Source organism: Saccopteryx bilineata, chromosome 2 (genome assembly GCF_036850765.1).
Source record: "Saccopteryx bilineata isolate mSacBil1 chromosome 2, mSacBil1_pri_phased_curated, whole genome shotgun sequence".
NCBI classification, from domain to species: domain Eukaryota; kingdom Metazoa; phylum Chordata; class Mammalia; order Chiroptera; family Emballonuridae; genus Saccopteryx; species Saccopteryx bilineata.
The window spans coordinates 235,305,271-235,330,663 of NC_089491.1; the positions used below are offsets into that span (position 1 = coordinate 235,305,271).

The window sequence follows — 25,393 nt, forward strand, 5'->3', positions numbered from 1 at the left end:
TTCAGGCACATTGGCCCCAGGCGCTGAAGATGGCTTCATTCTCAGCCTCAGGCACTAAAAATAGCTCAGTTGCAAGCATGACCCCAGATGGGCAGAGTACCAGCCCCAGATGGGGGTTGCTGGGTAGATCCCAATTGGGGTGCATGTGGGAGTCTTTCTATCTCCCCTCTTCTCACTTGGGAAAAGAAAAAAAACACCCAAATGGGGCTCAAGACCCTAAAGAGAGCACAGAGGGTGTTTGGCCATGGTTTAAGTAAGAGTAGGACAAAGGTCTGGCCAGACATCTTAGGGCAAGTGAGAAGCTGATAATGCCACCGTGAACATCTCTGAGTACAGGAGGGGCCTGCCTGGCATTCAGCTCTGAAATCTGTCCCTGCTAAGCCCCGATGAACCTGACACCAGGCATCAGATTTTAGTCTCACTAGGGTCTAGGATTCTCACCCTCCCCAACCTGCCACCAGAAGATGGAAAACTCTGACCTCATCTCAAGCTGTCACGCAAAGACAGCTAGGGCAGTGGGACATCGAGAGAGAGGGAGAGCTGGGATGCAGAGAGCCTGGTCAGGAAGAGGGTTCCAGCTTGGGGTCCAGACATCATAGGTCAAATCCAGATTGGAGCCGGTGTGATGATGTACCAACTATGCGTGGTGCTGCTCCTGTGCACCCGTGTGTGTGTGTGTGTGTGTGTGTGTGTGTGTGTGTGTGATCAAACACATAAAGTATATTAAAAAATGAATGTACAGCTTGATGAATTGTAACCCCTACTCAAGTCAAGAAATAAGACATTACTAACACCCAAGAACCCCTCATATGCTAACATAAGTTTTTTCATGTATATTCACAATAATCTTTACAAGAAATAAGATGTCATTATTCCCGTTTCTCTGTGAAAACTCTAAAGCTTGAGAGGCTCAGAAATTTTCTAAAGCTCCACAGTTCCCCGGTCAGAGCCAAACTGGAGACATCTGATTGCAGAACCCCTCCCGCAGCTCCACCTGCTCCTAAGGGCAGCGGGGGAACCGAGGGAATGACAGTCATTGGAAGGTGTGTTTGAACCTCAGCGTCCCTGTGGCCGGCAGGGCTTCACGCAGGCCTCCCGGGGCAAGTGGTTGGGCTGGATGAAGTTGGGGCTCTGTTTAGCTCTATCTCAGTGATCTCAAATTTCAGCAGATCATGATCTTGGGGTCCTGTCCTAGGTGCTCCCCAGCCAGGTAATGCCTTCTGCCCTTCTGCATTATGGATGGAGTGGGTAAATAATTCACCTGCAATCAGGGCGGTGAGTGTAACAGGAGAGCAGGGGAAAAGGTGCTGGAATGGCTGAGGTTGGCTACCTGAGCCTGAACCTCATTCTTCCGGGGCTAGGCTTTGCTCTGGGGAGACAGAGCCCAAGATTCAGGCAGGCTCCGTCTCAGACTGGCAGCCACCTAGAGAGATGGGCCATGGTGAGTCAGCAGGCTCTGCGTAGACCGCCTGGCCTCCTGCTGCTAACACCCTTCTGCCTTCTATACCTGCGGGCCTCAGGTGAGTGATACTCAAACCACCCCTTACAGTAGGCCATTCCCACTCATATCCCTACATCCCATTATTTCTTCTCCTTTGCACTTACACAGCCATTCAGTGAAGTCCATTAACTTCATCGACCTTGCTAGACACTAGCCAGCATGCACTGAGTGGTTGTGACCTGTCAGGTAGGGGAGGCAGGGCCAGAACACAGCACCCTGCACGACCTTAAAAGCTGGGGGTTATTCTGAGAACCACTGTCGGGTTGCAAGCATGGAAGTGACATGGTCGGACCTTGTTCCATAAATTTTCCTCAAAGCCAGGTGGTCTTCAGGGCACTGACAGCTGTTGGGACTGGAAAGAGTCAGTTTCTGGGTTCTTTTCCTTCTTCGTTAACTGAACATCAGAATTTTGCCTTTATCCCTTCCCTCCAACTCCATGCCTGTCTTCTCTTCTCTCTCTGGAGAAACCGATAGCAGTGGGGGTCTCAGACTGGGAGTTAGGGCTCCACCACAGCTCTACCATCGACTGCGTGGTTTTTGGACAAAGGGATTTCATGTTTCAGAGTCTGAGCGGATGCTATTGTTATAACAATTAAGTTCAGTAGGTAATAATATGAAGAGTCCAGGACAGGGCCTTGTACTCAGCAAATGCGAGTTGGTGTGACTTATTCCTGTGGCTTGGTTTCCTCTTGGGCACTTATTTTAACATTTGCTGAGGCTGTCAGCACTTTATAGTAACCTGGCCACAAGGGACAGAACACTGTGCTTGGGCAGGTGCTGGGGTCGGCGCTAGACCTCGGCAGCCTCACCCCATACTGATTATCTGATGTCTGGCTCGCTGATCGGCTGAAAGCTCCATGGACGTCACCGTGGGGTGGCTCATTTGTCACTGTAATTCTGGAGCTTGGCACGAGGCAGGCACTTTATAATTTGAACAGTTGACAAATGAATAAATGCCGGATGGGCTGATGGCAGGCAGGCGTCGACTTCCTTTTGCTGAAGAGTCTGGAATCCCCTGGAATCCTTACACAGAGGTCTCCAGAGCTTGAATTGCCAGTGGCCCGAGGTGTCATCTGGCTGATCGTCAGATTGACTTCTGGATGTTTGTTAAAAATACAGATTGCTAGGTGCTGACACCCTGGAGAGTCTGACTCAGTATCTGGAATGAGTCCCAGGTATCTGCCTTTTAATCAAGCTTTCCAGATGGTCTGATGAGCCGTCAGGATGGGAACCTCCACTCTGGCCCGTTCCCTGACCCCAGTCGGGGATCCCCACCGCCCGCTCCTCCCACACAGCTGAGCGGGAAACTCAGAGGCTCCCCCAGAAACTGTGTCTGCACCCCCACTCCAGAAGGGCTCATGCTGTCTTATCAAATTGCCTGGTCTGTCCCCACTGCAGAACAGAACCAGGCTCTGGGAAAGGAGGATGAGCAGGAGAACCCAGGGCAGCTCAGACGTCCTGTGTTGTCACTGTCCCCAGGGCAGCCTAATGAGGTGGTGGAGTCCATCCAGGGAGTGAGGGGTAGCTCTGTGGAGCTGGCCTGTGGCTCCCCGCCTGCCCCTTCGGTGGTCTTCTGGAGCTTCACCCCCCTGGGCTCACTGATCCCCCAGCCTGTGGCTGTCACCAATGGAGCAGAGTTCAAGGTGGAGGCCACAGCCTCGGCCCTGGGGGCCGTGAGCCTGCGGAACAGCAGCCTGGTGCTGAGGGAACTGCGAGAGGAGGCCCGCGGCCATTTCCTGTGCCAGGCCCTGCACGCGACTGGAGGCTGGCTGCACACTGTCTACTCCCACTTCAGTCTGGCTGTGCTGGGTGAGGTGCCAGCCGGGACCTCGGTTTGTGCTGCAGTGCACCCCTTTGCATGTGCTCCAGTTGTCTTGTGCAGAGCGCAGGTGCTACAAGGCCTGCCTCCAGGGCATGAGGGAGCCTGTGGTGTTTGGGAACCCAGTGGGCAGGCCAGCACCCAGCTGTCAAGGGCTGGGCCGCTGGATTCAGCCAGGCATGGCCTGGGTTTGCAGTAACAAACATAGAGCCTCTTCTTTTTCTGGCCAGTGCCTGTGTCGAAGCCTCGGGTGCAGCTGAGTGAGCCATCCCCAGAGGAGGGGACAGCCGTGGTGGCCATGTGCACAGTGCGGGAGGGCACAGAGCCCATATTCTTTGCCTGGAAGCATCAGGCACCCCAAGGTCCCAGGGAGGCCCTGGTGGGGGTCACGGAGCAACTGCTCCAGCTGGACCCAGTCAATCGGACGCACTTGGGCTGGTATGTGTGCAGTGCCCACAACGCTGTCAACCAACTGAGCAGCGATGGAGCCTTCCTGGATATCATCTGTGAGTCAGACTGGGGGTGGGGGAAGGTGGTCGGGGCTGGCACCCACCTACCCACCCATGCTCGGCCTCCTGACACAACTCAGGGCCCACAGGAGTGCTGCCTCAGCCTCAGGGCACTGCAGCCACTGGTGCCAAATGAACTCAAGGTCAAGTGGTTTTAACCTTCAAGGTCATGGGCCTCCCTTCCCAGGAAAATGTGCATAGATTGAGCCACCATTTTACCCACAGTTCAGGGGCACCCCAGAAAGTCTGTCTTGAGGTTAAACCTGAAGGACTCTCATGAAGGACTCTCAGGGGTCACTGAACCTGAGGCAGTAGGGAGGGGCACCATGGGAAGAGAGGGCAGCAAGTTGGTCTCAAGAGGGGCTCATGAGAGCAAAGAACTGTTTCAGAATGTATGGAGAACTCCAAGACAGCCAGTGAGGAGGAAGAGTCAAGCTGTCTACAAAAGTAAACAAAAGATCAAAACAGTTATTTCTGTAAAGAGGAGAAAACACAAGGCTAATGACGTTCTGAAGGAAATCAGACGTGTGTGTGGAAGGTGAAGGCTAGAACGTTCTAGAGCAGCACTGTCCAGTAGGTCAGCCGCCGGCGTGGCTTTGAGCTCCCAAGGTGTGACTTAGAGTGTAAATAAAATGCACTTTATATTTTGAAGATTAGTGTAGAGAAAGAATATAAAATAGCTCATCAATAATTTTTGTAGTGATAATATACTGAAATGATAATATTCTGGCTGTGTTTGGTTAAATAAAAAATATTAAAATTATTAAAACCTGTTGATGTTTTTTGCTTGGTTCAGTTTGGTTACTGGAAATTTTAAGCCCCTGTGGCTCACATGGATCTATTGGACAGTGCTGGCCTAGAGGATCTAAGGAGAAGGACTGAGGTGTTGTCTGTCCCGTCCGAGGTGGCCTGTGGGGCTATAAATGGAGGACAGTGTAGGAGCTGGGTGAATGGTTCTTGGGAAAGATGTGGACGCAGAATGGAAGCAGCACGATACCTCGGCCCTCCCCGGGGCCAGGGAGAGAGAGGCCAGGGGAGAGAGGGAGGCGTGCCTGTGGCAGTGGGGAGGACTGGCTGCTGGGATCTGCCAGGACACCTTCCCACCCTATGCTTTTCTCTCTCCAATCAGAGGGACCAACTGAACCAGTCCCCAGACACCCCTCAGTGCCAGGCGATGTGAGAGGGCTGGGTGACTTACTTCTCTTCTGACTACCCAACTCTTGCCTCCCCCTTTCCTCTGCCCACCCCACTGGTTCCTCAGGGAAGCCTCCATGAGTCACAGACACCCTCTGGGCTCCCAGAGGCTGGGGGCTCATTTCCACAGGCCTGATCTCGTACACTGGACTGTGGCCCCTGGACTCTCTAGCATAGTGGGTGATATGCTTAGTTCACAATAAATTCATGGTTGTTGGGTGGGGAGTAAATTCAGCAATGTTTACAGGAGTGAACGAAGGACTAAAGACTGGGAGGTGTGACAGGACTTCCTGCCCCCCAGATGGTCCGGACAATCCTGTGATCAGCATGGAGCCACCAGGCTTCACAGAAGAGGGATTCTGGGCCAGTGAGAAGGAAGAAGTGACTCTGAGCTGCCTGGCTGCGTCCAATCCCCCCAGCCACTATGTGTGGCTCCGTGACCACACTCAGGTTCACATTGGGCCTGCCTACACCATTGTCAGTGCCAGCCGTGCCCACACAGGCCTGTACACCTGCCTGGCCCACAACAGACGCCTGGACACCCACACACAGACTGCCATCCAGCTCACCATCCACTGTGAGTGCCCGGGCAGGGGTGCACCCTGGAGCCTCCTGTGCTCCGCAAACTGCAGAGCCCACGGGAAGTGGGGCAGGAGTTGGGGGGGGCAGGTTTGGGGGAACAAATGGAGTTGTAGAGCAGGGGAAGAGGCTGAAAAACCATGGGAAGGGGCAGGAGAGGGACAGCCCCCTTCCGAGTGATTATTCCCATTGTCCCCAGGACTGAACTGAGGCACAGAGAAGGGTGCAGGGAGGACAGTGAGGCAAAGTGCCCAGGGCAAAGACGAGAACAGGACATGGAAACACTTCCCTGCCGGGGGCTTCCAGGGGAGAGCCTCTGGGGCTGCCCAGCCCCCAGACCACTGCCCCTTGACCTGAGAGCTCAGCCTTTTGCTCATCAGCCCCTCAGAGGGGTCAGTCTTTGCCTGCTCACCCACTGCTCCCTACTTTCCCCACACTGGCAGTATGGCTTGGTCAGCCCCATCAGAGCCCGCTTCTCCCCCAGATCCCCCCGAGGGGCAGCCCTCCTGTGCAGTGCTCCCCAGCCCTGGGGCTGTGACTTTGGTCTGCACCTGGCCTGGGGGGCTTCCAGCTGCCCAGCTACAGTGGGAAGGGCCCCAGGGGACTGGCCCTGCTGCCTTCAGCAACGTCACCTGGAGTCACGAAGCCAGCCAGCTGCCCAACAGCAGCACGTTTGCCTGCACTGGCCAGCACCCAGCACTGCTGCGGCCCGCCCTCTGCAGGATCACGCTGTGTGAGTGGACTTGGGAGCGGCAGGGCGACGTTCCAGGCAGAGGCGAGGGGGACAGGGAGAGAAGTAGGCCTGGGAGCTGGGGTGCAGCTCCAGACGTCAACTCTCAGACTCGCCATGAAACGAGGGGGAAGGCAGCCCCCAGCTCAGACCCTCCCTTCCGACTCTGTTGGCACCCAGTTCTGGATCTCAGCCACACTGTGGCCTTTCTCCTTCACCAGGCTTGGAGCCCTGTGACACTCTTCTGACTGTCCCCCAGGCTCCGGGTCAGCAGGCTCTCAGGTCCTTATACTCTACTTGTACTACTCTGTTGCATGTTGGTCTTTGAATTGTGACTATAACTTTCTGTCCGCCTTGAGAACGCCTATCTATCGTCCAACACCAAGTTCAAACGTCATCCTGTTTTCAACGTTTCTCCCTGGAGCTCAGGATAGCTGTCTCCCCACCTTTACCCCAGCATGCGTCAGATTATATAGCAGTCATTTGCTTAGTGTTTGTCCCCACTGCTTCTCTGGCACACGGACAGCCTTCAATAAATGGCTAATGAAAAAATAAATGAGTTGGCTGAGTAAATGGAGGAATGGGTGAGTGAAGCAATCGTGAAGGAGGGAGGGTGGGGTGGGCTGCCCAGTCCCTCTCCCTCGAAGGGCTGTCCTGAGCCACTGACTCCTCACTCAGGGGAACCCCCCAGGAGCCCGGCTTGCTGGACCAGAGCCACACCTGGAGACCAGTTCATCACGCTGAGCTGCGAGTGGCCTGGAGGCGAGCCCCCTGCCCTGCTGAGCTGGCTAGACGGACAGCAGCAGCCTCTGGGCAGCGGCAGCTCCTCTGGGGCAGTGCACCTCCTGCAGGCCCAGGGAAGTCTGGCTGGCAGAGAGTTCACCTGCCAGGGCACCCATCCACTCAGGGTCCCCGCTGCCCGCTGCTGGCTGCAGCTGGGTGAGTGAGGGCTAGTGACGGGGTCCCGGGGCTGGGGTGGGAGGAGCAGCTCTTCGGAACTGGGATGAGGAGCTCTGGGGGGCAGCTGTGCTGGAACGCAGAGTGAGTCAAGAGACTGAGTCATCTCACCTTCCAGGGACTCAAGTTTTGTTGATCCATAAAACCAGGGGTTTTAGTCTAGGTCTGTGTTGTCCACTAAAAATTTAATGTGAGCCCAAAAGTTTCTAGTAGCCACATTAAAAAAAAAGCAGAAATAGGTGAAGCATTTTCATCGACTCAATATATTCAATATATAATCATTTCAATGTGTAACAGAAAATTATTAATGAGATATTTCATTGTTTTTTTTCCTACTGTCTTCAAAACCTGGTGTGTGTGCTGACCGTTAGAGCACAGCTCAGGTGGACAGCCACATTCCAAGTGCTAAGCAGCCAATGTGGCTGGGGCTAGTGACTGGGCAGCACCCATCAAGCCAATGAGGAGTTCCACTGTCTGCCTCATTTGCATACATTTGCACAAGAGGTGCCTGATTATATTCCTGACTCGAATTAATGTTTCAGGTGTCAGTGGTCTTTACCTCTCTCGCTCCCTCGGGTTCTCTCCGGTCAGGTTTCTTTCTGTCTTCCTCTGGCCCTGCCAGTCCCATTTATTGTCAACTCAAGAAAAAGAATTAAACATTGAAGTAAAAAATGTGAGAAAAGCAAGCAGAGGAGCCATTATATATCAATATAATAATTCTCACAAAATGCATTACATCTTAGTCTCAAGGCTTGGTGACCAGCCCATTTTCAAGGGCTCTAAGCAATTCCTCAACCCGAAATATTTCCCTCCCTTATTCCTTAGTCTCAGGGCTGGAAGTAAGTTCCATCAGGGGCATATTGACACCTGGAACTCTGGGTCCTTAGGAGTCAGCCCGTAAAGACCAAGCACCTGCAATGGGCCCAGCTCTGTGCCAGGGCAGAGGTGGTGGCCACCTGGGAAAGGAGGCCCTGTGCCAGGTGCTGGGAGGGAGGAGCTTAATGCTGAGATGAATAAGGCGGTGGAGGAGGGTGAGCCTGCGGCTGGGTGAGGGGAGGGTGGGGGAGCACTGCTGATTTTGGAGCAGATTGGGATGGGAATCTGGCATAGAATGGAAGCCTGGAAGAGGAGGCAGATAGGCTCAACACAAGGTTCCCTGTCCACTCCACGGCCCCCATCTCCTCACTTCCCCTCCCCTCCACTGCTGGCTAGCACCTTACTCCCAATCTTCTCTCTCTGACCCTGCAGAAGCCCCACAGCTGGCAGTGGCTCCGTCCCAGGTGTCAGTGCTGGAGGGGAAAGAGGCCTGGCTGCCGTGTACCCTCCTGAGTGGCACTCCACCTGCCCGCCTCCTCTGGTTGGGACCCCAGCAACAGCGGTTGGAACCAGGCACTTCCGAATTCACGCTGCACCCTGAGGGTGCCCAGCTCCACCTCAGCATCAGAGGGGCAGACCCAGCTCGCCACAGGGGCACTTACCAGTGTGTGGCTCGCAACGCCGTGGGCAACAGCAGTCGTAGCATCGTGCTGGAGGTCCTGCGTGAGTGGGGGTGCTGTGCCTTTGTATGGTTGGGGGGGCGGTGGTGGAAAACCTTCAACCCCCTATAGCCCTGGGATGTGGAAAGCACTGGAATTCCCACTCCAGAATTTGGACAGGTCAGCACTCTCAGACACCAGCAGGCCCTCAAAAACATGAACCTAGAGCCTGACCTGTGGTGGTGCAGTGGGTAAAGGGTTGACCTGGAAACGCTGAGGTCGCCAGTTCAAAACCCTGGGCTTGCCCAGTCAAGGCACCTATGGGAGTGATGTTTCCTGCTCCTCCCCTCCTTCTCTCTCTCTTCTCTAAAATGAATAAAAATAATTTTTAAAAAACCATGAACCTAGACAGACTATGCAAATGTGAATCCCATGTACTCTAGAAAACACATGGCAAACAGCTCCATGCGGTCCAATTCATCTCCCCTTCTGGCCTAGAAATAGAAGTCTGGGGTAACAGGCCAAAACCACAGACCAGTTAAGGGTACACATCCCAGTCCAGGGCCTTTCCTGCACCTCCAGCTCTCAACGAACCTGGAACAAATCTGAGTGCACCCTCAAACCCAGGGTATCCAGCTCCTCCCAACGTCACCATCAGCCGCCTGACCTACGGGAGACACCGCAGAGAGGTGCAGCTGCAATGGGCCATTGAAGGGCCCGGGAACCTCACGGGCTTCCTGGTGCAGCGGAGGGCCAGTGTGCCAGGCTCAGGAGCTGCAGCGTGGGAGACAGCAGCAGGTGACATCGAGCCAGAGAGCAGAACCAGGCGGCTGGGGGGCCTGGACCCGGGGGTGCTTTATGCCTTTCGCATCCTGGCTCTGAATCACCACACAGCTGGACATCCCTCTGATGGCAAGATACCAGGTGCTGAGGCTAGCACCATGGCAGGCTCACCTTTCCCCCACAAAACTGAGCCCTGCGTCACCTTCCTCTTCACAGGGCATCCATGAAGCACATTCCTTTGCTTCCTTCCCCCTGAATCCCTCCATCCCCGTCTCTGTCCTCTCCTCCACCGCCTCAGCTGCTCTCTCCACTGCTGTCTTTCCCATCCCTCCCTGGGAGGCCTGGAGGCCTCAGGCCAAGGAGTAGGAGCCATAGTTTAGCTTGAATCAGAATAGGGAAGGGGGAGATTAAATAAGGATGGGAGCCCAGCTCTGTGCCTCGGTCTCATGTCCTGGGGCACACAGGCGGCTCGCTGCCTGCTGCTCTCTCCGTCCTGGGAATCCCTCATTTGTGGCATCCCTCCCTTTGCCCCAAGCTGCCAAGATAACCACTTGCTGCTTTCTGTGTCAAAGACAGGGGGCTTGGCCAGGGACGCAGACAAGTCAGGCACACAGAGCACCTCTTTCCTTGGGAGAGACCTGGTTCCGGGATGTTCCGGGTCCAGTCCTGCTCTGATCACCCACGGCAGCAGGGGTGGTGGGGGGATTGGAAGAGCAGGGTACCCCGTAAGCCACTGCTGCCTACCCCGTGCAACCAGTGCTCTCCCTCCTAGCGGACCCCCCCTTCAGCATCTACCCAGCAGTGCTGGGTGCAGCAGGCACAGGGATGGTGGTGGCAACGGTGGCCTCTTTGCTGGTGTTTCAGTACGCTGCGCGGCACCCAGAGACTTTCCCCTGTGAGTGGGAAACTGAAGGGAGTGGTTGTTTGACCTTAGAATGTGGCCAGGTCTCCACCTATCACAGGGAGATGCAGGACCCCCTGGGCAGGGAATCTGGATTCTTCTGTGACATCTTCTCAATGCAAGATGTCCGTCTGGCTCCCACCCCAACCTCTGGCATCTGGGGCCCATCCTCTCTGGGTTTCCAGTCCCTGGGACAGAGCCTGAGGGGAAATGAGGGGTGTTCTCCTATGACCTAGGCCATGTTGCTCAAGTAATGACTTTCCTTTTCTCTCTGCAGGCCTTGGTCAGTTGCTGGTTCCCATGTGAGTGTGGGACCCGTCATCCTGGGATCAGGATTTTCCTCTAGCTGGAGAGGAAGGCTGGGAAAGTGTGGGTCACTAACTTCACTCCCCGCTTCACCCTCAGGGAGCAAGGTCATCAACACAGGGATTCAACGGAAGGCCCAGAGGCACAGGCAGGTAAGCACGATTCAATCCCAAAGGTGGCCTGAGGGTAAGGAGAGCAGTCCTGAGTTCCAGGCATGATGCTCAGTCTCTCTTGTCCTCTAAGAACAATCTGGGACACCTCCAGGCAGCCTCTCCTTTGTTCATGTCTGTTCTTCAGGCACTGAAACACCAGCTGTAACTGCAGAGTCAGGTCCTGCTCAAGAACCCACGGAGGCTCCAGTAAGTGTCACCATCACAGTGACTGCAACACCGTGAGGCCCCAGAGGAAGATGCCACAGGGAGACAGGTAGGGGTTGGAAACATCCCCTCACACCAACTTAAAAGCAAGGTAGCTAAGACACCAGCTGCCCATCCCCACTTAATGCCCAGCCTTTAGAAATGGGGAAAGGTTCAGCCGCACGGCCTCTAAATGACTTGGTTAAGAGAAGTCCTGGCCCAGCTTGTGAGAGACAGAGGTGGAAGGATAAGGAAGTCACGAAGCTGGAGGACAAGCAGCTGGAAGATGAGCTGCGAGTCGAGGGCCAGACAATGGTGCTGTATGAGCAAGGGAGCTACTTCCAGACCCCGTCCGTGAACCGGGCAATTCCTAAATAAATCACACGCCACACTCCTCACTAGTAAAGGGTGCTTTCAACTGCAACTCCCACAAGGAAGGGGAGGCTCATTCTCTTTAATCTCTAAATCTCTTTAATCTTTGAACCCAGGCTCAGGTGGGCCCCAGGTTTTCCTGCTGGGAGGAAGCTAGGAGATGGGAGGCAAGATATGTAGGCATATGTTCCCTTCATTCAACTGTAGCAAGAGACGTGGGCTTCTAGTTCATTACTCTCCACACCTCAAAGCCCCTCGTCAAGGACTCAAGCTTCTCTAAGAGGACCAGCTTATCAGTCAGTAGCAGAGCCAGGTGCCAACGCCAGGGTCTTTGTCTCTCCTTTACCTATGGTGTAAGAGTATCACCAAGTCTGCGGAGGTCAAAGGAATGCAGTGGCTGGACTCCAGGAGTCTGTGCCAACCAGACAGAGCCAAGGTCCCGAGAGCAGCTCTTGCCACCAGGCCTGGGGGAGCTGGCTGGGAGGGACCCGGCTGTTCCAGTCACGCTCTGTCAGCCGCCAGCATGACTCACTGGCTCCAAGCGTGTGTCTGAAATCTGGGTGAAACACAAACGAAGCCTTGTTCAACTGACTAGAAGAGTCAAGACTGGAGAAGCAGCAGTGCGAGAGACCGGAGACGGTCTTGCCAGGAGGAGTGGCGCCTGGAAGGAACGGAGGACAGGGACGGAAGTCGCTTCTTAGGTTCTCACAGACTCGGACTTTATTAGAAAAGGGGTTTCGGGTTCCCTTGGAGCTCTCAGGACTGGGGCTGAGGTTTAGGAAGCCTTACTTAAATATGGGGAATAAGATGTAACAAGGCTCCACCCTACACACAATTCCCTGTTGGCTTTCTGGTCAAAGCAGCCCAGACACGTTGCTTTTTTTTTAGGACAGTTAAATCCAAGCTGCTTCTTGAGAAGGCTAAATTCTACCCTGGAGCTCATGGCGATGCTGCTCTCACGTGATGTAAAAACTGACGACCTGAGAGCAGGGCCCTCATCCCATTGTCCTCCTGCTCCTCTCCCACTCTCCTCTCTTCCTTCCAAAGAAACACTGAGTTACCTAAGGGGTCTGCCTACTTCCACACAGTTAAAAAACCCATCTGTCCTAGATCCTGTTCCTTCAGGGCCTGGATCTCTGCAGTCAGCGCAGAAAGGAGAACTCACTGGGCTCTTGGATGTGCATAAGGGGGTTTCCAGGGGAGGGCAGGTGGAGGTTCCAAAGAAATTCAGAGTAAGACACACCCGCCCCAAGCGCAAGCTTCATACACACAGGAAGTGCCCGAGCACCCCACCTTCATGCCACTCTACACGACAGCAGCATTCTCTTTAATAAAATTGTTATCAACCAAATAAAACCCGTCAAAACTACATCATTTAAAATATGTACAATTTCAAACATTATTACAACTATAAGGAAAATAAAACATACTTTTCAATATGATACAGAAACATGCATCATCTCAAAGCCATTGCTTTAAAAGAGAGCGATACAGGTGAGTCCCGTTATAAAAGCAACGCTCCGCAGCGCCGGGGCAGGGATGAGGCTCCTGCTGGGAGCCGATGTGGAGGCTCTGGTCTTCACAAACTCATGCTACAGAAACGCAGCCCACAGAGAAGTGTTTTAAAAGACCACTTTGAAAGGTTGAAAATGTTGCAATTTAACTTAAATCCTCTACACCCCTGGTCAGCAAACTGCGGTTCACGAGCCACATGCGGCTCTTTGGCCCCTCGAGTGTGGCTCTTGAGTGTGGCTCTTCTACAAAATACCACCTGTGGGCGCTACCTCGATAAGGAATGTACCTACCTATATAGTTTAAGTTTAAAAAATTTGGCTCTCAAAAGAAATTTCAGTTGTTGTACTGTTGATATTTGGCTCTGCTGACTACTGCTGTACCATCAGACTGTCACCCAACACCAGATGATCAGTGCATCATTGAAAAAAGGGGCAAAAAAGGAGAAAGTGAAATGATATAATAGAAATGGGGTAAGTTTAACGCTGAAACAAAGAATCACAGAGAATTCTAGGGCAGAAAGGAACATAAAGACCTGATCAACCACAGTATCTAAGCCAAGCGAAAATCCAATTCCAGCAGGGGTGGGGGTGGGGGTTCGAGAAATATGAACGCCGGGAGGACCGGGAAATATCACAGAGCTTGGCCCACGTGGGATAGAGGGCAGCCCCTTGAGTTGAGTCAGGGTGTTGGTGGCATCTCATAGCAGGGGCGGGCTGGAGCGCGTGGACCTGGGCTGGTCCCATTAAAGAGCAAGCCACAGTGCTTTTTGGAAAGCAGCATGGAAAACTGGAAGGGGCTCAGACTATGGCTCCACATCAGCTGGGTTCAAATTCAGGCTCTGCATCTCACTGTGAGACTGTGGACCTCAACACTGACTCTGCTGGCTTGTTGGGAGTGTGAATAAGATGCAGTAACAAGCTCTGAGCCCAGTACCTGGTACACAGCAGTTACTGCACACATGTTAGTGACATCTTCTGCAGTGTACTATGTCCCTTGGTGAAGTGACATCTGGCAGAACTAGTTTTAGTCACTGTGTAGGGCAGGAAAGTTCAGAACAACTCATGGATAGGGAGAACTCAGAATTCCTACACATAAACGCAATTATACATATATTTATATTTATATTTATATATCTCAACATATAAAGGCATTTTTATAAATAAAATACATTAAAAGAAATAACACTTAAAACAGCGTTACTAATATAAATAAAGCAGTCCACAATGAGATTGCCCTAAAGGTAAAGTTTTCTTTTCCTGGTGGACAGACCCCATATTCAAACTCAATCTTTAAAAGCAGTTTATGACCTAGGCTCATGCTAATACACCTGTTTCCTGAATCAAAATGACTGCCCACAAACATTTACTCCCGTTCTCTACACTCGCTTTGTGACAGCATTGCTGTAACGTGACTGGCAAACACTGGGTATGTTTTCATACTGCGTCCTAGGACTTTGTCCTTGCTCGTCACAGAAGTCAGGGATGCAGCTACCCCCCTCCAAAGCTAATTGCTTTTATGCAATATGAAGAAATTCTGTATAGCACAGACATGGACACCTGGAATGGCCGATATGATGCAACAACATCCCCAAGACTTGACCACAAAATTATGTCCACTACATTCTACTTGAAGGCATCCTTGCATAGTGACTAAGCTTCAAGAGCACATTTGACTAACAGTTCTAGTTTTAAAATACACAGAATATGTAAGGAGTACAAATGCACTTACATAGAAAGTTAATTAACATAGTATTCTAGTCTACTTCACTGTAATTTCTGGGAAACTGTAATTTTTATTTATTTATGCTGAAACTGCTGGACTCTTAAGAGAATCATTTCCAGTTTCCTTCCCCAAAGGGAGACATGATCCAAAAAGGAGGAATAATTCAGTGAATCTAGACTTGTACTACTCAACACACGTATTTTTGTGTTTTCGTGCTTTATTTTTATTTTTTAGATGTGGATAAGAAAAACCTTCCAAAAGCAGCTGCAGTGCCTTGTCTTTCAGAGGCCACATAACTGATTCCTGAGCTCTGCTAAGCATAACTTCAGATGCCTAACTATAACGACAGCATTCTGAAAAAAAGTCAGGATATTTCAAACCATACCTTCTTCACCCTCTGAATTAAGTCTTTCCTAACACTCATGTTTTCTGGAATCACCCACATTGGCCGTTAGAAAAGGACGGCTTTCCGGTGGTGTGGCGCCGTGAGCATAACCCCGTACCACTGAGAGCTTCTGCCAAGCACAACTCCCTTGAAACCGTCCCCCTTCTTCTTAAAGCATAAATCTTTCTTTTAAAGTCTTATTTTGTTCCTACTCTTAGAAACAGTTAAAAAGAGGCCCATGGAGACCATTTTCTAAACAAATGCAATTTTAAAGCCACAGGACTTGAAGGCATTCTTCTCTCTGGCCTTGGTTCCCTTTCTGCAGACCACAGTAACCCAACGAGACATCAACCATGTCCACAACACTGTGCATGCTAAATGCCCAGAAAACCGAACACAGTGTAGGCCCATGCGCAGAGTGAATCAACAGGTCACCTGTCACTTTTGTGGAAGGCACTAATAAAATTCATAAAGCTCTGCTATTATAAACAGCAGGTTAAAAGTGATTGTTTCAAAATGATCTCAGAAAGTTTGATAATACGACACTGAGAGACAGCAGACAGCTTTCCATCTGAAAACCTCAGCTGGCCTGTGCACTCCCCTCTTAGCTGACCCAGCCTCCAGGCTGGGGCCTTGCAGGAGGAGCTCTTACTGTCACTGAGGTTCTTGGAGAACATGAAATGCTCATGGAATGCTCTCAGATAATTGAAAACTATGCAAAGCTAGGTTTCTCCTATGGAGGGGGAAGGAAGAAACAGGGAGGGAAAATTTTAAGGCATAAATAATATAAAAGGACACACATTTTGAGATACATTCATATGACATTACTACTACAAAAATAAATAATGCTTTTTCTCTGATTTGAATTAACGTCCTTCACAGTCCATTCCCAGACCTGTGCAGACACCGGCTTGCAGTGGGAACTGACTAGGCGTGTGCATATCCTCAGGTTTGCTGGGGTTGCTGGAGGACCCCTGAAGGGCTGTCTACAGGAATGCCAGGAGGAGACCATGCTGTACAGTCCTTAGAAGTAGGTGGTAAAGCAAGAGGATTTGAACTTAAAATTTTGTTCTCAGTTTCTGAATGGACACAGCTGTCTCCTGAAAAACACAAAGGTTTGGAGGCACTGAAATCATAAAGGCTGATTCTTACAAAGCAGTCTACCACACATTACTTTGAACAATAAAGAAAGAATAACAAGTAAAAGTAGACCCTGGTTACATTCAATTTGAATTGGAGGGAGACCAAATGTATAAAAGGTTTAACATAAAATTGAACTCTCATGAACATTATACAATTCACCTAAGTGATAAAGCAACTCCCTTAAAAGCCCCCAAATAGCCACCTTAAAGGAAGGCTATACTTCCAGAATCCACACAGACAAAAGCACCCCTGACCACAGGACGCATTCCTGAGTGCATCTACTGGCCAGGTGTGAACTGAGTCCAAGTCTATTTGGACTTATTTTCCCAAATATGGTGCGATTAACAGCCTGCGATGAAGAAGTTGAATAACAATTTCAAAACTTACGTAGCCCACTTTTATTGATGTATCCAGGCCCCCCCCCCCCAGCCACCCAGTCTCTTAAGAAACATGTGAGTTGACCACAGTCAGAACACATCTGCATCTTCCTCCCTTATCTTTAATGAATGCTATCTGGAAACTTGAACTCTATAGTGTCTCCCTGTACCTCTGTGGGACTCTGCTGCATCTTCTGTGCAATCGGAGCTTAGCTCCCTTCTGTTGCCCTGACAGCAAGGATGCTGAGCAGGTCTTGGCACCACTCCATCCTCGATGCTCTCTTCAGATGACTGGCCACAGTCAGGGGCTGTGGAAGCCGGACACACGGGCATCTTTGTGTGACTGAGGGGCTTCATTTCCAAACCATCCTGAGGACAAGGTGCTACTGCTGGGACCACAGGAAGAGGGTTGTTGCTGAAAGTGCCATTAGTTTTGGTGAAACACCTACAAAGAATAAACCAAAAGAAACAATTTTGTCTAGAGGGATCTATAATTAAAATACACTTATTCTAAAACATCATTTGGTATTTTATAGCACAGATTCTTCAGAGACTGGTGCTTGAAAATAAATGTTTCACTATGATTTGATATATCAAGAACTCAAAAACACAGTTAAAAGTGGAATACAACAGGAGAATAAATCAAAAGACAAACCACGTAAGAATGAAACCTTATATAATAACCTATTCCCACATGCTTCCTTTGCCTTAGTCCACTGTCTGTCAAAATTTGTTTCCTATTTCATAATTAACTGTCTCTGGAATACAGCACACAGAAGAAAAGGCAATAGTCACTGGAAGAAATGATGAGGGGGCAAAAGAGAAAAAAGAGAACATAAAGCTAAGAAACTGATGTCCACATAAGAGAAATGGCCTCATGAAAGCAAAGAAAACACTATGTTCAAATCATATAATAGGCTTCCTCTCATCACTGGAAGAAACACTACAAGGATTAGATATTCACAATCTAAGTTTTGTTTCTTTTATATTTTCCTTCTTTGCAGAATTGTATTAGCCCTGAGCATTCATTTCAATTCTGCCATACTTTTATTTTCTGTTTTCACTTAAGACATGTTTTATTTTTCTTTCCATTCTTCAGACTGAGTAATTTCTATTGATCTTCTAGTTCATTTGCTCTTTCTTCTGTTGTCTCATATCTGATGTTAAGCCCATCCAATAAATTTTGTTCCCGTTACTATAGTTTTCAGCTTTGGAATTTCCATTTGGTTTTTTTTTTTTTTTTTACTGTTTCTAATATTTCCCAGTTGAAATCTCCATATGTGAATTCAGTGTGTATATCTTTCTTTAAATCCTTGAACATCTTTTTAATGGCTGATTTAAAGTCATTATCTACTAACAGTGACATCTGAGTTATCTCAGGGTCTATTTTTATTGACATTTTCCCCCCTAGAGCAGTGGTTCTCAACCTTTCTAATGCTGTGACCCGCAATACAGTTCCTCATGTTGCGGTGACCCCAAACCAAAAAATAATTTTGGTGGCTATTTCATAACTGTAATTTTGCTACAGTTATGATTCGGAATGTAAATACCTGATATGCATTATGTATTTTCCGATGGCTTTAGGCGACCCCACCGGGGTCGCAACCTACAGGTTGAGAACCGCTGCCCTAGAGAAAGTATCACATTTTCCTATTTCTTTAGGTATATTAATTTTTTTGCTAGATTTTTCACTCTAAATTTCTAGTTATTCTGTTGACCTTGAACTCCATCTTTTGACACCTTCTGTTTGGGTCCATGACCCAAGGCTAAAAAATGCTCTCAGAAAAGAAAAAATAAATGTCATCCATTGTCTTTCAATGTTATACTTAATTCAGTTGCTGCTCACTCCGGTTACTCTCCAATACTTTCAAAATGAAGAATTATGGCACAAGGAGCAGAGCCCATATGTTGTTCAGAGCATCATCAGCCTGATAATGGGGATGAAATTCTTTCAGATTAAGATGTATCTGGTGGAGGACTTCGAGGCCTCCCTTCAGTTTATGCAGAAATGTGCACACCACTTCCTGGAGGTCAAAGACAAAGACATCAAGCATGCCCTGGCCGGGCTTTTTGTTGAAGTTCTTGTCCCCATTGCTGCTGCTGTTAAAAATGAAGTCAATGTTCCCTGCCTTAGAAACTTTGTTGAAAGTCTGTATGATACCACTCTGGAACTTTCTTCTCGAAAGAAGCATTCTTTGGTTAGTAACTATGAGAAGAATTCCTGGGCTGGAAACTCTTTGAGGGTTGCAAGCATTCCACTGATAGGAGAATAACCTGCAGCTCCCTCAAAGAAAGGGAGCATTTCCAACCTCAAAGTTTGCACTTAATGATGAGCAGGATTAAATCATGGTCATGTAGGAGAAAAAAAAAAAAACAAAAAACCAAACACATTCTGATCATGCTATTTTATTCCACCAGTAACAGAGGCAGGAATCTCAGAAATGTATTGTTTATTTCTAAAATTGGGAATAAGAAAAGTTTAAAGAAGACATTTTATTTGACTTTGATTTAGGCAGATGGGTAAGAAACACAAAGAACTGAACAGAGTATGCTGTAGATAGACAATATTATTGCAGGAATAAAGAAAAGAATTCTTTGGATTTCCATCCTTTAAACATGGGATGGTATGTTTCTGGGGCATATAAAAATCAGTAAAAGGAGGTCCATGCAACTGTTACTAACAGCTGTTTGTTCAAGTGACTGGAATACCAAATGCTAAGCATGAAGAAAGATCTGGACCTGAAAGAAAATGAGATATCTGTCAGTTAACCAAATCCTTAATTTAAATAAGTCCAACTTTAAATCAAACAGAGAAATATACTCACTGCACTTTAGTGGAATTCAGATACCAGTCATCTGGAATGAAAGCAGAGTGGATCAGGCATTTGTACAGCATAATTTGAGTAGTTATGCAATAGGATTGAAATTTTAACCTTTAATAATATAGCAAAAATATATACCTGCTTCAACTAAAATCTATCATATCTCCCCACGTATAAAATGCACCATTTTTCTGAAAAATTTGGGGTCTAAATACTGGTTGCATCTTATACAGTGGTTGTAGGTTTTTTTACTTGCATTTCCTGCTTTTTTGTGCTTGTTTTCACACTCATTGTTGAAGATAGCAATTCATCATCAGACACAGATGAGAACAAGCTAATGGATGGGAGTTTTGACAGTGATGAAGAGTTCTATGAATTTTATGATGAATAAAACTTGAGTTTAATAACTTAATGTAATACTTTTCTTTTTCCAAATTTTGGGCCCCAACATTAAGGTGTTATACATGGGAGCGTCTTATACCTGGGGAAATATGGTAAGTCTTACTATGTATGTCTTAAGTTGATATACAGTAAAGGAAGCACTTGTATAGAAGGACGTTTGTGGGAGTCAGAACCAGAGCACTGGGCTAGACGGATAATGATTCTGAGACAGTATTGCATTCCTTGTTTGTTCTGTTGTACATTTTGCTCAGCTCTGAATTTTAAATTTAGAGATCTGGAATGCTGGCAAGGGTGAGCACTAATCTTTTTACATCAATTTTTAAACATCCATGTTATCCATGTTATCAGTCTCTTCCTTCTGGGTAATTTATCATTAGTCTCTCCACTGTCTCAATATCCAGAGAACCCAAAATTCCTCTGCAGGCATTCAATTCATGGGACTCCAGACTCTAAATAGGGTACTCATCCAAAATATGGGCAAAGCCAGGGTGAAAAAAAAACCTATCTGAATTCAAACTATTTCTAATGAGTATTAAAAGGATAAGTAATCTTATCTAGAAGAGCCCTTTATTCTAAAAAAACCCCAAAAAACATTTGCTAAATACCTTCAAAATGCTAGAAACTGTGGTAAACACTGAAAATACCATGGTAAAGACAGCAGGGTTCAGCTCCCAGTGTGGCAGAGGAGACCGAGAAGTAAACTGAAGGTTATAATCTGATGCAGTAAGTGTTACAGAAGAAGATCTGAAAGCCATTGCAAGCACTCAACTTAGAGATGAGTTATAGATATGTGTGGCTTCCCACATTACCAACTAGAGACTGGTGTATATTCTTCTATTTCAGACTCAACTGTCTTATAATCAAGGAAATTACACTAGTTGGCAATTTTGGAATTAGAGAGTAAGAAGGATTCTGATTTTAAAAAACCAGAAATATCTTTCTGGTCAGGGAAATCTATACGACAACCATGATTTCTTGGAAATAATTCTTAAAAACTAAATTTCTGGCTTCTGGCTATGACTGAATAGTTTTTGTTAGAACAACTCTCTTGCCAAGAACAACTAAAAAAGAAATTTTATTTTAAATCTGTAGAAGTCATCAAAGAGCTACCAAAGCACTTGAGTGGCTGAGACTCCAGAGAGAAGGTAAAGGCACTGTTAGGCATCACTTCCCTCCTGAGGCCCTGCCCACTCAGTGCACCAACACAGACCAGGAGCAAGAAGTGATAGGTAAGAAGCTGAGCAGAACTCTGGGCAATTTCATGGGGCTGAAGGGAGAAACTGGAATTCAGAGCCTGCCAAAGAGAAAAGGCCCAGTAAGCACCCAACACTTTAAACTGGGATCCTCAAAAGGTTACATTGTAAAGATAATGGTGAAGCAGAAATAGGTTTTTACAAAGACTGAAACTCAGCATCAAATTAACTCAATTCCTGATTGGTTTCAAGTGATCCACCCTGTAGGTAACTGCCAGTCAAAAGCAAAAGTAAATTCTTTCTACAGGAAGAAAACATTTTCCAGAGCCCCTATATGTTTTTATATACAATGTCCAGGATATAACAAAAAATGACCAGACATATCGGGTTACAGGAACAAAAGAAAAAATCTAGATAGCCAGATGGAGAATTTTTACAGAGAACTAGAATCTAATGGTGTTTATTCTGAATTACGACACTGAAGAGTAGAATATCTGAAATGAAGAACGCAGTGCATGGGGTTAAGAACAGGCGGGGCAAAGATGAAGAGAGGTTTACTGAACATAAAAGCACAGAGTCAAAGGATAAAAAATATATAAAGAAGCTTAGAGATATATCAAGTATAGTGAAAAGCTTAAAACTATGTATAACTGGAGTCTCTCTGAGGGAGAGAAAGGAGACTGGGACAGAATCATAATGGGAGAGGTAAAGACTAAGAGTTTTCTAAAACTGCAGCCACAGATTCAAGAAGTCCTATGAACCTTAACTGGAATAAATACAAAGAAAATTACACTTTGAATGTGAATAATTAACCTGCCGGAAATACAAAGTGAAAATCATCACCAACCAGCAGATGATTTCTCAACAGAAACAATGGAAGCAATAAAAAAAATGACACATTTTTAAAGTCTAAAAAAAAAAAAATTGACAACCTAGAATTCAATAAACAGTAATAAATATCCTTCAAAAAGGATGATGAATTAAAGACATTTTCAAACCAAAACCAGCACCCTAAGAGCTGCACTATAAGAAATACTAAAGAGAGTTCAAGTTGAAGGAAAAAGAGTAGCAGCAGACAGAAGGAAACATATTGATGGAAAGGAGTACCAACAAGAAAGGTACTGTCAGGCCTAACCATGCGGTAGCGCAGTAAATAGAGTGTCAGACTGGGATGCGGAGGACCCAGGTTCGAGACCCTGAGGTCGCCAGCTTGAGCGTGGGCTCATCTGGTTTGAGCAAAGCTCACCAGCTTGGACCCAAGGTCACTGGCTCGAGCAAGGGGTTACTCAGTCTGCTGAAGGCCCGCAGTCAAGGCACATACGAGAAAGCAATCAATGAACAACTAAGGTATCAAAACAAAAAACTGATCATTGATGCTTCTCATCTCTCTCCATTCCTGTCTGTCCCTATCTTATCCCTCTCTCTGACTCTCTATCTCTGTAAAAAAGAAAAAAAAAAGAAAAAGAAAGGTACTGTCAGGAATTCTGAATAAATGCTGACTGCAAAAAACAGTTAAGTGTAATGTCTTGGAGGGTTTTAAATAACTGTAGGTTAAAACATATGACAAAACTAACAACACACACAAAAAATGAAGAAAATGGACATGTTTTAAAGTATTATATTGTCTAGGAAGTGATAAAAATAATATATTAACATATATTAGACTCTAATGAAAGGCATAATGTCCAGCATCAACCACATAAATGCCATACAACAGGACCTCAAAAATGTTAAATGAATAATAAACACTAGACCATCAGACACTTTCTAAGTCCTTTTTCATAAACAAGTTTATTATTAGACAGCAACAATTAAGCTAATTCTTCAAAATAGTTTATAGCAGACCATATCTAATTCTAAGATAAGACACGTATATTTAGTGAGAATGAACTGACACACTTATCCTTTTAGGTTTCTGTATTACAATAGTGGGCGCCTCCATCCTTGTTCAATATGGGTTCTGGTGTCTAGTTTCCTGACACCTACTGCTTTCACCATTGTCTGACTTCAATTTCAATCTCCCCAAGAACAGGCAATGACTGTTCAGTGTCAGAGAAAGCTCTCAGAACAGTGAGACATACAGCAAAGGCAGGCAGTTAATAAAATCCCCGTGGTGATGTTATAAAACAAATTAAGTGAGCTCTGGCTCCATGTCCCACTTCTCGGCAAGAACATGGAAGTAATACAAAGGTGCCTGAAACCTAAAAGCAAAAAGTATCAGGTCAGAGAGCACAATTTCCATTTAAAAGAAGTAAAGTTAATCTGTAGGAAAAAAATACTTGCCAGAATTTGAAAAACCAGGGCAGTTCCCTAAAAACAAAATATTATAAATTAATAATTGGTTTATATAAATCTCACATGAATGAAATTTCATGATATAGTGTAAAATAATAAAGACTTACCGATAATAAGATGCTTTAAATTCTTCTGTTTCTTTTTTAATCTTTTTCCTGCTCATTTCTTTAATTTAAAGCAAAGGATGAGATTTTTAAATGAAGTATAAGGGCAGACTAACAGTTTGAGCAGAGCCCTTTGTAAGAGCAACAGGGAAGGTGAATTATCTGGATGGGCAGGACTGAAGAAATGGTCAAGACAGAAGGGCCAACTACTGCAATGAAGACTAGTGCGCTGGTGCCATCACTTGGTGTTATGTGTGGGGAGAGAACATGCGAATAAATACAAATATGTTTGAAAAGAAATGACAGGTGTTCAGCAAGAGAAAAGCACGCTCTCCTACTACCTATTCTTTAGCATCTATTCTTCAGGTAAGGAAGTCACGGCTGTGTTTACTTTTATTGTCAACTGTGTTGATAATGAGATCATAATCTGAGTTAGACTGTTAAAGTAATTATTATACACATCTCAACATAATAAACCAAACTAATTAAAAATTTTCAACTACACCAAATCCTAACTCATAATATCAGTAATTAACCACTTAGATAACCAAATGTAAATAATTCAGGCACATTACTTGTATTCAATTCCAGAGGTCTTCTTGTGTCGACATAAAAATGGCTTTAACTTGGGGGTTACATGCTAAGAAATAAGCATAGAGAAATAGTCTATAAAAAAGAAATATAATACCTATCCTGAATAGAATTAGGTATATAACATATAAAATAAACTTACTGATAAAGCTTAATGAAAATTTCTAAATCAATCAGATAATCACAAAAATAGTATCTTTGTATATGTAAACTTGAGACATCTACAAGTTGAGAAAGACAAGAGGACCAATGTCTATGTCTGCAAATATGTGAAATTCATCAAAATGCTCTTGCAATACATATTATAGTTTATACAATACAAAGATTTTATAATTTCACTATACTTAGGTGTTTCAAACAATGCTTCAGTTACAGCTATTATTGACTTAAAACTGGAATGAAAGCCTTCATTGAGTTGTCTCTGGCTCAATGAAACTACTTTTCTCAATTTTAAGTTTAAAAAGCATTGAGTAGCCTGACCAGTGGTGGCGCAGCACCTAGAAGGTAGACCCAGGACACTGAGGTCCAGGGTTGGAAACCCCGAGATCACCGGCTTGAGCATGGGCTCATCCAGCTTGAGTGCAGGCTCACCAGCTTGAGCATGGGATTGTCAACATGATCCCTTGGTTGCTGGCTTGAGCCCAGAGGTCACTGGCTTGAGCCCAAGGTCACTGGCTCGGCTGGAGCCCCTTATCCAAGGCACATATGAGGAGTAATCAATGAACAACTAAAGTGCTGCAACGAGTTGATGTTTCTCATCTCTCTCCCTTCCTGTCTCTGTCTCTCTTCTTTTGCATGTGTGCATGTGGCTTAAAAAAATTTTTTTGAGTAAACAGAACTCTGTGCATTTTGCCACAGACAAAAATCATACTGTTTTGCAAGAATACAGGGAGGTCTGGGACCTGTTGGTTTACCAAGATAGTAAACAGGAGAGATCTGTCTGACCAACCTGCAATATAGAAAAATGACTATTATAGTGTCATAAAAATATTAAAGTATTCTTTAATACTCTGAATAGCACAGACTAAGAAATAAACTGGAATAGTAGCATAGGACTGATCTTGGAAAAATATGTTGCTTTAGTGTGTGACTAAACATATTTCGGATTTTCTAGTGAAACTATACAGCACCTCTAAAATATTTTCTGAAAGTATTGCATTTCTGATTACAGAGTCGAATATTTGTTAAGCATAATTACATACAGAAGTACTCTGATTAAATGATTATATGAATTTTGCATTGTTTCCTCTTTTGATAACCCCTGGAGGGTAAGGACTACACTACCCAAAAATCTCTTGGATGTCTGATACTTATTTTCAAGAATATGTTCTTTTTTTTTTTTTTAACTATTTATTTATTTAT

The 25,393-nt window shown here is 46.5% G+C and overlaps 3 protein-coding genes across 12 annotated transcripts in view; 1 reads left to right on the plus strand and 2 right to left on the minus strand.

Annotated features, from left to right (window-relative positions):
- PUS3 (pseudouridine synthase 3) overlaps window positions 1-25,393 on the minus strand; it is a 284,654-nt gene that overhangs the window by 71,937 nt on the left and 187,324 nt on the right. The gene's annotated exons all lie outside the window — the stretch shown is intronic.
- On the plus strand, window positions 1,439-11,149 carry VSIG10L2 (V-set and immunoglobulin domain containing 10 like 2). The gene is made up of 12 exons (XM_066254453.1): window positions 1,439-1,520; window positions 2,900-3,310; window positions 3,551-3,826; window positions 5,325-5,600; window positions 6,087-6,335; window positions 7,011-7,271; window positions 8,538-8,828; window positions 9,392-9,688; window positions 10,320-10,442; window positions 10,726-10,750; window positions 10,854-10,906; window positions 11,052-11,149. Exons 1-12 carry the CDS (start codon window positions 1,439-1,441, stop codon window positions 11,147-11,149), a joined length of 2,442 nt encoding a protein of 813 aa, XP_066110550.1.
- Window positions 14,443-25,393, minus strand: part of CDON (cell adhesion associated, oncogene regulated) — a 121,268-nt gene continuing 110,317 nt past the window's right edge. For 7 of the 9 annotated variants that reach the window (XM_066259651.1, XM_066259646.1, XM_066259647.1 and 4 more), the window contains 2 exons: window positions 16,795-17,069; window positions 14,443-16,204 (listed from right to left, as the gene is read on the minus strand). In XM_066259651.1, coding sequence (XP_066115748.1) covers window positions 16,050-16,204; window positions 16,795-17,069 — 430 coding nt within the window. In that variant the 3' untranslated portion in view covers window positions 14,443-16,049. Of the gene's footprint in view, window positions 16,205-16,794; window positions 17,070-19,135; window positions 19,364-19,449; window positions 19,481-24,659; window positions 24,981-25,393 lie in introns of those variants that run through there. The other 2 variants (XM_066259654.1, XM_066259652.1) reach the window with 2 other exon arrangements.